The sequence below is a fragment of the Malania oleifera genome, chromosome 3 (genome assembly GCF_029873635.1).
Source record: "Malania oleifera isolate guangnan ecotype guangnan chromosome 3, ASM2987363v1, whole genome shotgun sequence".
Taxonomy (NCBI): domain Eukaryota; kingdom Viridiplantae; phylum Streptophyta; class Magnoliopsida; order Santalales; family Ximeniaceae; genus Malania; species Malania oleifera.
Window position 1 is genome coordinate 46,581,061 of NC_080419.1, and position 16,854 is coordinate 46,597,914.

The 16,854-nt window shown below is 36.9% G+C and overlaps 2 protein-coding genes across 2 annotated transcripts; both read left to right on the forward strand.

Moving 5' to 3' along the window:
• Positions 1-4,981: 4,981 nt before the first annotated feature.
• LOC131152336 (pentatricopeptide repeat-containing protein At1g80550, mitochondrial) lies at positions 4,982-10,193 on the forward strand. The gene is made up of 2 exons (XM_058104168.1): positions 4,982-7,191; positions 9,940-10,193. Exon 1 carries the CDS (start codon positions 5,153-5,155, stop codon positions 6,536-6,538), a length of 1,386 nt encoding a protein of 461 aa, XP_057960151.1. The 5' UTR covers positions 4,982-5,152; the 3' UTR covers positions 6,539-7,191; positions 9,940-10,193.
• A 1,802-nt stretch (positions 10,194-11,995) lies between these two features.
• On the forward strand, positions 11,996-13,381 carry LOC131151298 (uncharacterized). Its single transcript, XM_058102553.1, has one exon. The coding sequence runs from the start codon at positions 11,996-11,998 to the stop codon at positions 13,379-13,381; it is 1,386 nt and encodes a 461-aa protein (XP_057958536.1).
• The last annotated feature ends 3,473 nt before the right edge of the window (positions 13,382-16,854 follow it).

The following is a 16,854-nucleotide window of genomic DNA, read 5'->3' on the forward strand; positions in this document are numbered from 1 at the left end:
AAGTCATCCAAACAATTCTCTTGGTAATTTTAGTACTTGTGTTTGAATCCTTGCTATATATTGTAAACCCTTGCTTATATTGAAGCCTTTGCTCAAAGTTTGAAATTCCATATTTGATAAGCCCTTTGAATCCATAGATTGCAATATTGATACTTTCTAGTTTTAAATCAATTGTGGGAATATTACTTGCTAACAATAGAACTTAAATTCTTGAAATTTTGAATAACATATTTGTTGCATATAACTTGATTCCTTTGTGAAAGAACTCTTGGGACTTATTTCTAAACAGCATCATGCATCGTTTAAAAATTCAACAACATGTGAAATGAAGATTGATTTATTGTGTTTATGTATAGTTAATCATGTGAAATGAAGATTGATTTATTGTGTTTATGTATAGTTAATTAAGTTCTTAAATCAAAGTGTCTTGAGTGTATGTGCTTATGTGAGGGTTGAAACTGTAGGGCTAAGCCACCCTTACCCTTCCTACATCATCTTGGTATCAGAGCCTAGGTCAGAATAGGCTGAACCCTCAAAGTCCCATTTCCTTAGCTCACACGATTTTAGTTTCAAACTAAAACAGCCGTAGGATTTTGCCCAAAACAGCCCACCTATATTCTGAATTTTGGATATTTGGAACCTAGTTTGGTTAGGTTTACACTTGACCCTACTTTTTGTGACTAAACACCATTCCAAGAGCTTCCTTAGTGTGTTTGAATCCTTCCCCAACCCTAGGATGTCTACTTAAGTCGAGAATCCTTATCTAGGTTAAAGGATTATTGTTGAGAGAAAGCCACCTATGCATCCTCGAGAAAGACCTCCCCTCCTTCCATAATGGCGAGTGAATCGTCAAAATGACTTTGCTAAGAGACCCCCACGTCATAAGCCCTATGCCTAACGTTGGAATGATGAGGACTATGATGTTGATGACTTTCACATTAGGAGACCTTACCATAGGGACCATCGTGATCCTTACAAGGATGTAATAAGGATAAAAGCCCCCATTTATGATGGGCAGATGGATCCTAACGTCTTCCAAGATTGGTTGATTGGGATGGATTCCTATTTTTGATTGGTGTAAGATGACTGACCCTCATTAAGTTAAGTTTGCAAAAATGAAGTTAACAAGGCAAGATAAACTCCATTGGATAAATTTCGAGAGGCAAGAAGCAAGGTTAGATCATAGACCTATTGAGCATTGGGATCTAATGAAGGATAGGTCAAGGGAGAAGTATGTACCCTTTAGTTATAGAGAGCACCTTATAAATTAGCTTTACAACTTGCATCAAGGTAGCATGACTGTATCAGAATACATGAGTCAATTCAATGAGTTGTTTATAAGATGTGGTATCTATGAGACTGTTAGTCAATAGATCTCCCAATTGCGCCTAGGATTGAAGCCTGAACTAAGGAGAAAACTGTTTTCCTATGACATTAAGTCCCTTGAAAAAACCTATAATTTAGCTCATGACTTTGAGCAAATGACTAAAGGACCCATGGGAAAACAGCTTGATACCTCTTGAAATGAGTAATACTCTCGAAAGATGTAGAATTATGACAAGTCACGACCAGTGCAATCAAGTCAAGATATCTCCCAAGGGAGCAATTCCACAGTCCAACAATCTATGGACAAAGGAAAAGCACCCATGACTGGATCCTCTCACTAGAGTTCTAGCAGTGCAATGTGCTTCAAGTGCCATAAACAAGGACCTTTTTTTCCAAACAATGTCCCACCAAGAACTTAGCACTTGATAGGGAAGATGGTGAGAAAAAGAAGAAGGAAAAGAATTTAGTGGAGAATCCTTGACGATCATAAGTGAAAATCAATTTGAACAAGAGAGTCAAGATACTCAGGTAGTGAATGAGCTTGTTACTAAGAAGATTGAAACATCCCTTCTTGAGCATGACACACCATTGGAAGTATCACCTATACTTTCCAAATTTAAGGATGTCATCTCTGAGCCACCTAGTGAGTTACCTCCTAGGAGAGACTATCAACATGTCATTGAACTTGTTCCTTATTCATCTCTGCCTCATTTATCACATCATTAAGTGAACCCGATAGAACATGAGGAGCTAAAACAAGTGAATGAATTGAAGGAACATGACTTCATTCAAAAGAGTTTAGGTCCACTTTCCTACCCTACTTTCCCTAGTCCGAAGGAAGATAACACTTTGAGCACATGCATCGATAATAGAGCAACCAACAAAATTGTCATCGAGAATAGGTTTCTCAAAACCATTGTTTCAAATAGAGATGTACAACTCATACGTTACTTCTTAAATGCCTTGAGGATCATGTTAGGCACCAAACTTAAATGTCCTAGTCCTTATTCCCCGTAAACCAATTGGCAAGTTGAAGTAGTGAATAGGACCACATGCCTCAGCCCATTTCAAGTTATCACAGGATATAGTCCTAGGAAGCCTGTAGATCTTATTCCACTACCACTTAAGTTTAGAGTGAGTGAGCCGACTAGTGTTTTTGCAAAGCATATACACAATCTACACTCTGAAATAAGAATGAAGATTCATTTGAATTTTGAACATTATAAATCTCATGCTGATATACATTGCATGTTGAAAGAATTTTCAAACGGTGATATGGTTATAGTCCATATTCGTCCTGAGCAAATTTCGGTAGGAAAGGTAAGGAAGTTATATGTTAACAAGATGGATCATTTCAAAATTTAAAAAAAAAAAAAAAAAATTGGTTCTAATGCTTACATGCTTAATATTCTTGTTGATTTTAGCATAAACAATGTTTTCAAAGTTGAGAATTTAACCTTAATTTTTGTAGCATCTTCTCTTGTAGAACCTTCAATTTCTAACCCTGTAGGTGACCCCACTCCATTCCCCACTCCTCTTGAACCTGAAAGCCCAAAATTGCCTTTGCCTCTACCCTTACCCGTGCCCTAAGAACCTTGATGTAATCTTGGATGATAAGACAAAGTTCACACAAGTAGGATCATACCGGAAGTACTTGGTCAAGTGGAAAGGTGAACCACTTCTTGAAAGGAGCTAGAATTTTAAGGAAGACCTCCTTCATCTTAACCCAAAATGTTACTTCTAGTACTTCACCTCTAATTCTTCAGAGAAGAATTCGTTTGGGCCCAGGAGAGATCATGGGGATCGACATGTCTTACCTATGTCTTTTTTAAGATGTTCTAACACATGGACGACCCCCAAATGTCCACATTTCCTTTGCTGATATGCTGACACATGGACGACCTCCAGATGTCCACATTAGCTCATGATTATTTTGTAGATGCTTGAAGACTTTTCAATGTGAGAAAGACCCAAGTAGAGATGCCAAAGCAATTCCGAGTTCAAGACCCATGTTGGCCCACACGGTCTTGTGGGCCCCACACGAATTGGGTCTTCCTTTGACTTTTTTTTTTTTGTATTTAATATGTAATCCTGATAGAAAACTTGCTTGCATGTGCTTGTCCTTAGTAAGTTGTGTCTTAATAAGTTGTGTTAGTATTTATTGTGTTCAGAAAGTTAGAGCATTTATTTTGTTAGTAACTTGTAAAAGTAATTATTGTGTCTAGCAAGTTGGTGTCTTTATTATTTATGTCTCCCATGCTTGTGTAGGAATTGTTAGTTATTTAATGTCCTTGTCCCCCTATGCTAGCTAAGCTTGTTAATGCTTTGTCCTCCTATGCTAGCTATATATACCCCCCTTCATTGTCAGAACTATGTAGAGAGAGTATTGATATTGAAAGGAAATTCCTTTGTTGAAGCTTGTTTAGTTTTGTCCAATCCTCGTGATTGTGTAGTGAGAGGTTACATCGTTCTCTTCGGAAATCAGGTAGTGAGAGACCATTATTCTATCTAGTGACTTCATCCTTACCCCACCTTCATGACTTCCCTCCATCACCCATGCGGCCACAATCCTTGTGATAGTGTAGTGAGAGGCTACATCGTTCTCTTCAGAAATCAGGTAGTGAAAGACCATTATTCTATCCAGTGACTCCATCCCTATCCCACCTTCATGACTTCCCTCCATCACCCATATGGCCACCACCAAATTAACCCGCTACCACCAATCCATCATTTCATTTGTTGCATACATATCCATATTTCAAAGTGTGTGCAAAGAATTGAGAACTTCACATGAGTTCAAACTATCCTCCAATGCATCCACACAGCCACACCAAAATACCCCCCCCCCCCAACATGACCACTTCCCCTCCATTACATTGCTACGTTTGTATCGGTGTTTCAAAGCTTGTTCCAAGGAATTTTTTGGCGTGACCTAAAACTTGTATTGAATAACGTCAAGTCATCCAAACAATTTTCTTGGTAATCTCAGCACTTATTTGAACCCTTATATTATATTATAAGCCTTTGCTGGAAATTTGAAATTCCATATTAGGTAAGTCCTTTAAATCCATAGATTGCAATTTTGATACTTGCTAGCTTTAAATAATTATGGGAATATTGTCGTGCTAATCATGGACTTGAAATATTGAAATAGCATCTTTCCGCATTTAACTTGATTCCTTTATAAAATAACTCTTGGGACTTTTTTTTTTTTGGACAGCATCATATACCTTTTAAAAATTCGATAACATGTGAGCTATATAACATTATTTATGATGTTTATGTTCGGATAATTAAATTCTTAATTTAAAGTGTTTTAAGTATATGCGCTTGTGTAAGGGTTGAAATCGTAAGACTTATGTCGACATTTCCTGTCTTACATCACACTCTTATTTAATTTAATATTTATGAGTACATTATTTCATTTATAATAGGAAATAATGACAATTTATTGATCGTGACACCTCATTTATATGCCTATTAATCTTTGGTCAAAGTTTCAAAAATTTTAAAAAGATGTTATTAAATATAAGTGAGGATGCATATTATTATTATTATTATTATTATTATTATTATTATTATTATTATTTTGATAAATCTAAGAGGTTTATAGAATTTTGTCATCTTAAAGATGATTTTGTATCTTTTTGTCTGTGTTTTACTGAATAATTTTTCTATTTTTCAGCAAGGAGTACCCGCCACTGTACTACTAGCATTCCTGCTATCTGTTCGAGTAGAAGAGGCGCCTTCTGAGCAGCAGCAGCAGAGCATTCCCTCCATCACCATACTTGTTTTATGAACAGAGGACAGATAGATCAGCACAACCATGCTTCCATCAATCTCCTCTAACTCCTCAGGGATCCTCTTCTTCCGCCTTCGAGCTCTTCTCAACTCCACCACTTTGCTTCTGCAACCCTTTTCCTCCGCATCCTCTCAATCCACGCCGCTTCCTGGCGCTAACGGCCCAAAACCCATTTCAAATTCTTCAATAGACTTCGATCACGATACCATCAAAGAAATCCTCTCGTCGTATGGTAATGATTGGAGACGGGCATTTGATTTCTTCAACTGGGTCGAAACCGATTGCGGATTTCGGCATACCACCGGTACGTATAATCGGATGATTGACATTTTGGGTAAGGTTTTCGAGTTCGATCTTTCATGGGATTTGGTTCAACGGATGCGGGAAAATGCCGTTTCGATGCCTGACCACGTCACATTTCGAATCATGTTCAAGCGATATGTGTCGGCCCATCTTGTGAAAGAGGCAATGGATGCGTTTAATCGAATGGATGAGTTCAATTTGAAGGACGAGACTTCTTTTTCGAATCTCATCGACGCTCTTTGCGAGTATAAGCATGTTATTGAGGCAGAAGACTTGTGTTTGGGGAAGGCCGGGTTCAGGAATTTGCCATTTAACATGAGCACAAAGATTTATAATATGATTCTTCGCGGGTGGTTTAAGATGGGGTGGTGGAGCAAGTGTAGGGATTTTTGGGAAGAGATGGATCGGAGGGGTGTTCAAAAGGACTTGCATTCGTATTCAATCTATATGGACATCCAGAGCAAGAAGGGGAAGCCATGGAAGGCTGTGAAACTGTACAAGGAGATGAAGAAGAGGGAAATTAAATTGGATGTGGTGGCGTATAACACTGTGATTCGGGCTATTGGTGCTTCGGAGGGTGTTGATGTAGCTGTTATGCTTTATCGAGAGATGATGGAATTGGGCTGTGAGCCAAATGTGGTAACATATAATACAATTATTAAGATGCTCTGTGAAAATGGGAGAATTAGGGAAGCATATGCCGTGCTTGATAAAATGCCTAAGAAGGGTTGTATGCCTGACGTAATCACATATCACTGCATATTTCGGTCTATGAACAAGCCAAAAGAGATTCTTAAGCTGTTCGATAGAATGATCGGGTTTGGGATTCGGCCAAGGATGGAAACCTATGTAATGCTAATGAGAAAGTTTGGGAGATGGGGCTTCCTTCGACCCATTTATGTAGTATGGAAGAAGATGGAAGAAAATGGATGCAGCCCAGATGAGTTTGCATACGATGCTTTAATTGATGCTCTGTTGGATAAGGGCATGGTGGATATGGCTTGGAAGTATGATCAGGAAAAGTTAGCTAAAGGACTTGCAGCTAAACCAAGGGTAGAGTTGGGTACAGAGCAACTGGGTGGAGGATCTAATGAAGGATTTTCATAGCTTGTAATTTAATGGAGGAGGTATGTTTCTTTAATACTCCATAGCGTGCGACGTTGGGGTTTGGGGCTGTTTTCAAGGTTAGCAAAAGCGCTAATTTTATATAGAGCTTTGTCCTAGGAGATAGCAATGGTGGGGAGGACCTAACGAAGGATTTTCACAGCCCATTTTTTAATAGAGGCTACAAGCTTTTCTAATGCTAATGCATGACTTGGAATGCCAGTGAGTTACGGTAGATAGGGCAGAATTATGGCAAATGGATGCTGTGATATGGATAGAAGTGTGTAATAATGATTTCAGGCTTTCAGGTAACTGAGCAGAGATTGAGGTATGACTGTATGAGAATGGATCATAACGTGTGTGTTAAGGCATGTCATGTCCTAGAAAATGACTTCCATTTCTGCTTTAGATGCTTGCTCATTCCATGGTAAAAAGAAGGATGTCCAAACAATTCACTTGCGGTTTGGAAACTTTATCAACTTCTGCTGTTGCAAGCGTGCCAGTGAATGGCTCAGAATCATTTTTGCATGAGTTTCAATAGTTGATGAGCTTAGGGTGTTGCTAACTCCTGCTTTGAGGTCTGATCTTCTGCATTTGGCCTGCAACTTTATTGCTTTGCTCATCAAATGGCATGAGTTATCATCCTAAGCCCTAAGGTAATCCCAGCTGCACCCATGTTTATTTTCAGCTCATAAAATGCTTTTTTTTTTTTTTTTTAAATTCACGTAATAATCAAGGACATTTATTTATGAGAGCATTACTTAGTTCTGATTTTACCATTATTGATAATGAAAGCTATGGATATGTTGTATGATGGTAAAACTACCATCTTTACAAGTAATCCTTGGGTTCATTGGAGGCATGGTTTTAAATCGCGGTAGCGGGTAGCGTAACGTAATGGTAACGGGTGTAATGGGAAGTGGCAGTAGCGGATGTTACATGACGGGAAGCAGGCGTAACGGCTATGAATTTTTTTCAAGCACACACAACCTTGTGCAGATTAGTGTACTTGCATGTTTTGAGTTTTTAACCCTTCTTGTAAAGAGTTTTAGTATATTTTGGATCCTTTAGTTCGACTAAGTTATTTGGTAAGGACAACAAGTTTACATTTGTTTTAAATCACCATTGTGAAAAAAATTACGTGTGTGCATATTTATATTTCGTATTATTCTTATCTGTGATAAATTCTTATGTTTTCTAAATTAATTAATAAAACAAAATACATTATACACTCTTAATCTATTAGACACATAAGACATACGAATAATACAAATATAAAATAACTAGAAAAGAAGAAGGTTGAAGTTGAAAATATAGAACATAAATATCAAATTGCTAATATTATCAAAATAAAATATTTTCCTATCAAGTTAGTATTTTCAAATTATTAATTAATTCTCTTGTGAGTATTTAAAGATATAGTAAATTTTGTATCATTGTCATTCTCATTATGTTCTTTTCCTCCTCTCGCCACATGGTATATTGAGAATGATTAATGAAAAAGAGGGAAAAAGTGAGAAGAAAAAGTAAAAAATAAAATAATTTTTTTGGTGTAACAGTCCTATAGCGGTTACATAACAGCCATAGCGGCCTTTATGTTACGGTCGAAGTCCGTAACGGCTGCCACAGCCATGATTTTTCTTCCTACCAATTTTGTGGTGTGTAATGATATCGGTAACTCAAAAAACCGTTATGTAACGGTGCTATGTAATGATGGCAGCCATTATTTAAAACCATGATTGGAGGAGAAAGGGCATAAAAAAATAGCTTATTTTGTGAGAATGGAGATTGTGGCTAGCTCATTCTTGAAGTCATAATCAACTAGAAGATCTATTTGCTACTGTGTTATGTTGTACCAAACTAGAGTTAGGTGATGTTTATACACCTCCAACTTGAGAGGCATTAGAGTCAGCACCCAAAGAGAAAGAGATTGGATGTATACCACTCATCTTTTTGGTCTTGACCCGTTCTATTACCCCCAAAAACAAAAGAAAAAAGAAAAGAAAAGAAAAAGAACAAAGAAAATAGCAAGAGAAGGAAAAAGGAAAACAAAAACACGAAAGGTGATCATAGAGGGCTGGACTGTTTGTTGTCTGACAAGAACAATGGTATATCAAAACGGATGATGGAAAGGTGTGGTTAGTTGCTAGTGTGCAGCCTCGTACCTAGGAGGGAAATAGGGAAATAATTTGGAATTTAGAAACTGAAGGGATGTTGGATTTTAGTGAGGGAGTAATTTATGTATGGGGTTGGGGGAGTTGGGATTCCACATTGGGACCTGAAAATTTTATTGCAATGTATCTTTTGACCTAATTTAATTTTTAAAATTCTAAATACATGTTTTATATACGTTTTCTATCCAAAAATTAATGCAAATTACACTTGGCTAGATGATTTTGCATTGAGACTTGAAACCTTGACATCAAGGCTTCCTAACATAACAAATTTCAATTTCATGTATAAATTTTTCGCTCTTTTGGGTCCACTGTGATATATATGAGTCTATAGTGCTTCTATAAATGATTTGGTTCTGAAAAAAATGACATAACTAAAAACTTCGTATATCAGTGGGATCAAAACTTATTGAAACACTCTGGTTTCAGTTGGTTTGTGGAATATCTATTCTGAAGAATAGAATGGTCAGAGTATGGGCATTTGTTAACTTACAAAAGACAGTGTGTTGTCATCAGAAAGAAAATGGGTATGCCAAATTTTTTATTTATTCGTATTTCATAATATGGGAATAAAAAGAATATCATACTTAAATTTTACTCAAATATCTATTCCTATCTTATTCAATGCTCAATGGAGTAACACAAATTTTTGCAAGAATGAATTTCCTGTACTATATAATTCCTATTACATTCCTGCCTTATTCTACTAGGTCTCCATTCCTAACTCTTTTTTCTAAAGGCAAAAATGTCCCATAAAAATTTTTTAATTCCATGCAAAATGTTCCTCTCTCTCCATGGCCATCCTCATGTGTAAGCATCTCTGCAGTCTCCTGTGTCAATGGTAGCCACAGCTCCCTCTGTAATGTTCATTCTAGATGCATACTATCTCCAGGGTTCAATTTCTCTCCCTTTTTAGACTCAATTTCTTGTTTCCAATGCCATTTCAGCTTATCAATTTGCTTTCTGATTCCCCTTGAGTATATCTCTTATTTATTGTTCTGTTTTTTTTTTTTTTTTCTATTGATATCTTCTTATTGTTGTTTTTTTTATTGATGTTTATCTCTAATCATTTCCTCTGCTGTTTTTAATTTACTTTTGTTGTTAATTTACTTTTATTTGTTTTGCTTCCCAATTTTTGTACCATAATCATGAACACTTTTACTTGTATTGATTTTCAAAATTCACATGATTCCTTTCCAGTCTCCTTATTGTTTCTGTTTGTTCTTTCAGGATATCATCTCTTCTTCTTCCCTGGTTTAAAAAATTTCTGGCTGCATTTTCATGGACATTATTGCAGATCTAAGTCCCAAGCCCTGATTTGGGGATCATTGAGTGTGCTGTTTGTCAGCGTTCTTTCCATGTGAAAGCTCATTTATGTCTTACCCGTTTATTACTTTCTTTGACTCTTTTCAAGGAGCTAATTTACCTTTGTCATATACGCACATGGTTGGCTGACTGCTATAGTATGGTGATGTTACCTAGAAGTCTAGAATGAATGTTTTGGTTTGTGGAACAGGAACGGGACTGCAGTATGGCACATGCTCAACATGTGGAACATTAGGGGTACACATAAATAGATATATTGGTTTAAAAGGTGTAACAGCACTGGTATATATTCAAGAGGATGTTGAAGTGTTTCTAAATGTAGTGTAGGTTTTCTGTTGAGAATTAGATTAATAATGACAGAAATAAAATTAAAATTTAACTAATAAAAAGTTATTTCATGTGAAAAAATATTGAATGAAAACTTTGGAATGTTAAATTTAGAGTTCAAAATGAAAATGTTCCACATTTTGTAACGTTTGCAGCAATATGTGGTTCACTGTTGGCGTTTTCTGGTGATATGAGTCTGGACAACGGCACCACAGCTTGCCATTGGGGCATACTTTTCAGTTGCTGTAAGATCCCCTAAAAGCAACTAACCTGATTTGAATTTAGGATAGATACATATTCAGACAAGTGCAGCTGCATGCTTTTGCTGCTGAAATTTTGAAGCATTGTTTCTCAGAGTTTCAGGCATTTATTCACACTCTCACCACTTCTTTTTTTTGAATTGTGTTTTTAAATAGGTTACTTTGTGTGTTTTTCAAATGCCCAATGAGATTACATAGAGACTGCAGAAATAATTGTTCTGGGAGATGATATGCTAATGGGTTTACAATCATGGTGGCCAATGGCTACTGTAATCTAAGTTTCTTATTTGGGATTTGCATTCATGGTGATATTGGGTTCGCCTCAGTTTGGAATTTAGGTGCAGTGATGGGCCACTAGATTGCAAATTGCAAATATTCAGTTCGTGTTTTCTTTTTTATTTATTTATTTATGATGAATTTTCAATGACACAAATTTGTTTACCTTGAATCTATTATAGTCAGATTTTCAAAATTTCTCGTCTTGACCAGAAGCACAAGCTGGATTTTGGTTCTGAATAATCCTGCTATGTTCTGGTTATATGTAAATATTGGCACAAATTTAAGAATCTTATATTAGCACCAAAAAGGAATAATACAGTACAAAGCTACACAATACAACTACTTGCATTTAATGGTTGCTAGGAGGGCCTTCTGGGAGGGCTTGGTTCTGACCAGCAGGTCTTGCTCTGATCCTTGGCTGGTGTTGGGAGATTTTAACAGTGTCTTGTCAATTGATGAAACTTATGAAATGAATGACATCAGGGATTGTTTTATGAGGGCTGGGTTGTTTGATGTCAGTTCTTCTAGTTGCTTTTTGACTTGGACTAATGGAAGGGTATGGTGTAAGCTAGACAGGGCCTTAATTAACTACAGGTGGGCTCAGAGTGGTTTGAATGTTCATGCTTCTTTTCAGATGCCAGGCCACCTCTCAGATCACTCCCTTCGTCTGGTGTGCTTAGCTGGTGAGGATTGCCTTGGTAGGAGGCCTTTTAAATTTTTCAATATGTGGGCCGGCCATGAAAGATTTCAGGAGGTGGTTGGAAAGGGTTAGAGATATGGAGTTCAGGGTTGTAGAATGTTTAGATTGGTGAGGAAGTTGCAGAGTCTCAAGAGACCTCTGAGGGAGCTTAATGGTCTCAACTTCTCTCACATTGGTGCTAGATCTTCTAGGGCCAATGAGGAGCTAGTGGAGTTGCAATATAAGCTCCATGATACCCCTGATGATGAGGCTTTGCGGAAGATGGTTAAAATGAAGAAAAGTGCGCTGGTAGGCTTGAGGAGGCTTACAAATTGTTCTTGGTTCAGCAAGCTAAGCACAAGTATCTAAAGGATTGTGATAGAAGTGCTTCTTCCACTCTTTAATGAAAAGGCATATGAGGAGGAACCATATTGCTTCAGTAATGAGAAGTAATGGGAAGCCTACTTCCTCTTTACAACAAATTGCTGATGAGTTCCTGGAATTTTACAAGGGTCTGTTGGCAACTGAAGAGGTCTGTACAGATGTGGATCCTCTTGTTGTTGCTAAAGGTCAGATTTTGAGTGACAATCATCTTGTTCAGATGGTTAGAGATATTGAGGATGAGGACATTAAAGAAGCTCTCTTCAGTATTGTTGAAGATAAGTCTCCTGGCCCCGATGGTTTCACTTCTTGTTTCTTCAAAAAGGCTTGGGGAGCCATTGGCAAGGACTTTACTCATGCAGTGAAAGAATTTTTTGTGAAAGGAAGAATGTTGAAGCAGATTAATCATGCTATTAATACCTTGATTGCTATATCTAATCATGCATCAACAGTGCAAGATTTCAGACCTATTTCCTGTTGTAATGTTATTTACAAAGTCATCTCTAAAATCATGGTGAGCAGGATTAGACCTTGCTTAGATTATCTGGTGAACCCAGCTCAATCTGCTTTCATCGGCCAGAGAAGCATGATTGATAATGTATATTTGGTCCAGGAGCTTGTGAGGAAGTATGGTAGGAAGTGGATCTCTCCAAGATGCAAGCTCAAGGTGGACTTGAGAAAGGCTTATGACACTATCTCCTGGAAGTTCTTGGAAGGTATGCTTGAAAAGCTTAATTTTCCTAGCATCATGATTAATTGGATTATGCAATGTGTCACTACCACCTCTTTCTCTATTTCCTTTAATGGAGGGTATCATGGCTTCTTTAAAGGAAGAAGGGGTATTAGACAAGGTGACCCCCTGTCTCCATTGCTTTTTGTGTTGTGCTTAGAGTACCTTTCGAGATTGTTAATGTCTTTGGAGGAGAAAGATGAGTTTAAATTTCACCCCAAGTGTGGAAGGTTGAAGATCACTCACCTAGATTTTTCTGATGACTTAAATTTTTTTTCTAGAGGTGACTTGACTTCAGTGAAGAGTATTCTGGAGTGCCTGGATAAATTTTCTGCTTGTTTTGGTCTCAAGGCTAACTGTTCAAAGTCTAATGTGTACACTGCTGGTATGAGGGGTGCTGATTTGGAAGATATCAGGGAAGCTATTGGTTTTGCTGTTGGGGAATTTCCTTTTAGATACTTGGGCATTCCTTTTGCCTCTACTAGACTCAACTCTGCTCAATATGGGTCTCTTGTGAATAAGATTGCCAGTCTGTTTGGCTCTTGGCCTGGGAATTTAATTTCTTATACGGGTAAATTAGAGCTTATTAGCTCTGTTATTCAGGGTGTTGAATGCTTCTGGTTGGCTATTTTCCCTCTCCCAAAAGCTGTGCTAGGCCATATTGTGAAGCTATGTAGATCCTTTCTTTAGGGAGGTAGAAGAAAGCCTTTGGTGGCTTGGAAAGAGGTGTGTATGCCCAAGGATGAAGATGGCTTGAGTGTTTTTGACATTGCTGCTTGGAATAAGGCCCTCCTTACTAGATCCCTATGGGACATCCATAGGAAAAAGGAGTCTTTATGGGTTAAGCGGGTCAATCATGTCTATTTGAGGGGTGGGGATATATGGGAAGCTCTTTCAAAGAATTAAGTTTCCCCACTCATGAAGAAAATTTTGGAGATAAAAAATTGGATGATACAGGATTGCAGGGGCCCGCAGAATGCTGTGAATCTGATGGGTCAGTGGGTGAAGGATGACCAAATGAGTGCTTCTCTGATTTACAACTATTGGAGGAATAAAGATTGTAAAGTCTTATGGCATATAGAAGTTTGGAGGAGTGGTTGTACTCCTAAGCATGCTTTTATTCTCTAGGTGGGCTTAAAAGTGAAGCTATCTACTTGTGATAAGCTGAAAAGGGACTAGGTTGACAATCAGTGTTAGCTGTGTAGAGAGGGTGATGAAACTGTGGATCACTTATTTTTTAAGTTTAGGTCTTCCAATTCTGTTTGGATCCTTGTTCGAAGATGGTTGGGGTTGAATAGACTAATGTCTACCTTGAAAGCTGCTATTCAATGGCTGCATAAAGAAGTTAAGAGGCACTGGCGTTCAGGCTGTGGCCAAGAGAGTCAGTTTGGCTACAACAGTGTACTTCATCTGGCTTTATAGGAACAAAAAGAGATTTGAAGGGAAGTCTCTTTCCCCTGAAGGTGTCTTTAGAGTGATTCGAATTCACACATTCAGATTGGTGTATGATAGATTTCCTTTGTTTGCTCAGGATTAGGGTTTGGTGGACTGCTTGTAAATGCTTGTTTTTGGGAGTTTGTAGTCTGGTTGTGGTTTTTGTTCAACCTGTTGTAACTACTGTTTTTGAGTTGTATATATACCTTTGAAACCCTGGATATGCCCAGGTTGATTGAAATGTTTTGTTACTTGTTTGGGAGCATTTTCCCCCTTTTCTTGGGTATGCTTGGTGTTGCTGTACATATCCTTTTTGAACTATAAAATTTACATTTACTGACAAAAAAAAAAAATACAATTACTAACACCCAAAGGCACAAAGGACAAGGCAGGATTTCTCATGACAGCTTCTTGGCAAAGTTGAGTTTTATATAGCATGTGATTTCCAGCTCGCCTGGTATGACGAATCCAAGCCAAGCCAGTTTACAAATTTCCGAGCATTCCCCAACGTAGCAAGCCAAAGCATATTATCCTCCCAATTTTTGGCATTTACAATATTCTTTGTAGGTGGACAGAAGTCGACCCACCCAATGGCGTTCCTCCAAAACGCAAGCTTTTCAAGTGTGATTAGTCTGTAAGCAATTAAAAGATTGTTTAGGAATACAATGCTTGAACAAAAGCCCATTAGGGTCTGTTTGGGAAAACAAAAAAAAAAAAGGAAAGAAAAACAAGAAATAATTTTATTTTCTGTTATATTTTTTCTTTAGATCAAATACAACTGAAAATTAAAATTTATTCTATTATGATTTAAAATTAAGAAAAATTAAATGTTAATGATGTATAAATAGAATGCTGCATTTTTTTTTTCTTTAGTGTTTTTGGAAATTACAAAGAGGGCCTTACTCCTTATAGTTGTAGGGTGAGGGAAAAAGAGAATTGTTGGCTGAAGTAAGGTTGATCTAGTATAGTATCTTCATTGACAGCATGCTGCTTACAGTCTTTAATTTGAGCAACATTAGTGATTGCTTTCATTTTCATTCACAACATCAGGGTCACTTCAGCTTTCAAAAGTAGCCAAATTCTATTGGTAGATGGAGGCAATATTGATCTATTAGACTTGCAGAACAACGGAGAGTGTGGGTACTAGCTGTCAAAAATTTAAAATAAAATAAAAAAAATGAAGAAAAAATACAGACAAACAAACAACGAAAAAAGAAGCCTTCATCATTTCCTATCTTGTGTTTAAAATTTGAAGCAGGTGTAATGTACTAACTCTTAAATCTTTTTCAATTTTCGATGAACTCCTGAAGAAACTTAATTGAATGGCCCAAATTCTTCTTCTTCTTCTTCTTCTTCTGTTTGGGGTTTTTTTTTTTTTTTGGGGGGGGGGGGGGGGGGGGGGGTGGGTGGGTGGTGGAAACACTATGAAAGGCAGAAACAAGTACTAACCTTTTGCACCTCTTGGATTAAACAAAAAAATTTTAAAGAGTACTATTGCTCAATTTTTATTTTTTATTTTTATCATTTTAGTCTACCTTTGTCTCACAAGCCAAAATTGCATGCTTTAAATTTGAGTTCAATGTGGTGGTTGTGTGATTTTTTGATCTGATTTTAAGGTGTGCTTCGGAAAATTGTGAAATGGGCGCACGATAGTATTTTAGTATACCTTTTTTTTTAAATAATAAAAAATAAAATAAAATAAAAATGCCTATGCAACACAAATTATTTTTTCACACATAATTGTCCCAAGCCTAAATAAAAGAGTAGAGTTGCGTTAGATATCAAATAAGTAGTGTAAAACTTATTAAATCTTTATAACATGAATCCTTACTAAATATTCATTGGGATGTTTCCTACAAGTGACACTTTACACTTATACCATCCCAAGCGTAGCAAGAAATGGACAAACGTGGAGGGATAGGGCTAAATAGTTGGCCTAGGATAGGACTGGATTAGTAACTTAGAACATGGAGACGGTGAAGACAATGATTAGAAGAAAAATTAACTTACTCTGCCTTAAAAGATGAAATGGGTAGGCGAAAAGTTACAGAAATCGAGAAATCAAAATTTAAAATTTGGAATACTAGAAAAAAGAAACATAAAAATAGGGTGTGAATCATAAAAGACAAAAACCTAAAGGTAACATAGTAGATGTTAAAAAAATAGCGAATAAAATCATAAAAATCAAGATAACTCTAGGCCTAGAGATAGTAAATATTATTGGTATGTATGCTTCCCAAATAGGTTTAGCAGAAAACCTTAAAAGGCAATTTTGGGAAGATATGGATAGTGTTATACAAGAGTTACCAACGTCTAAAGAATTTGTAGGAGTTGATTTAAATGAACACACTAGAAAGGACGATATAGGTAATGAGAGGATGCATTAGGGTCGTGAATTTGAAGATAAGAATGAGGCTAGTGATATAATTTTAGATTTTGTCATGTCTAACGATTTAGTTGTGTCGAACACCTACTTTATAAAAAGAGAAGAAAATTCAATAACTTTCTAGAGTGAGCAAAATAGAAGTCAAACATATTTCTTTTTAACTAGGAGAGGGGATCATCTATCATGTAAAGATTTCAAAATTATCCCAAGTGAAAGTTTGACTACACAATATAGAGTCCTAGTATTAGATCTAAAAATGAAAGAGAAAGAGGACCATAAATCAAAGCAAGAGGATTAGTGGTGAAGCTTGAAGGAAGAAATATAGTAAAACTCAAAGGTAAAA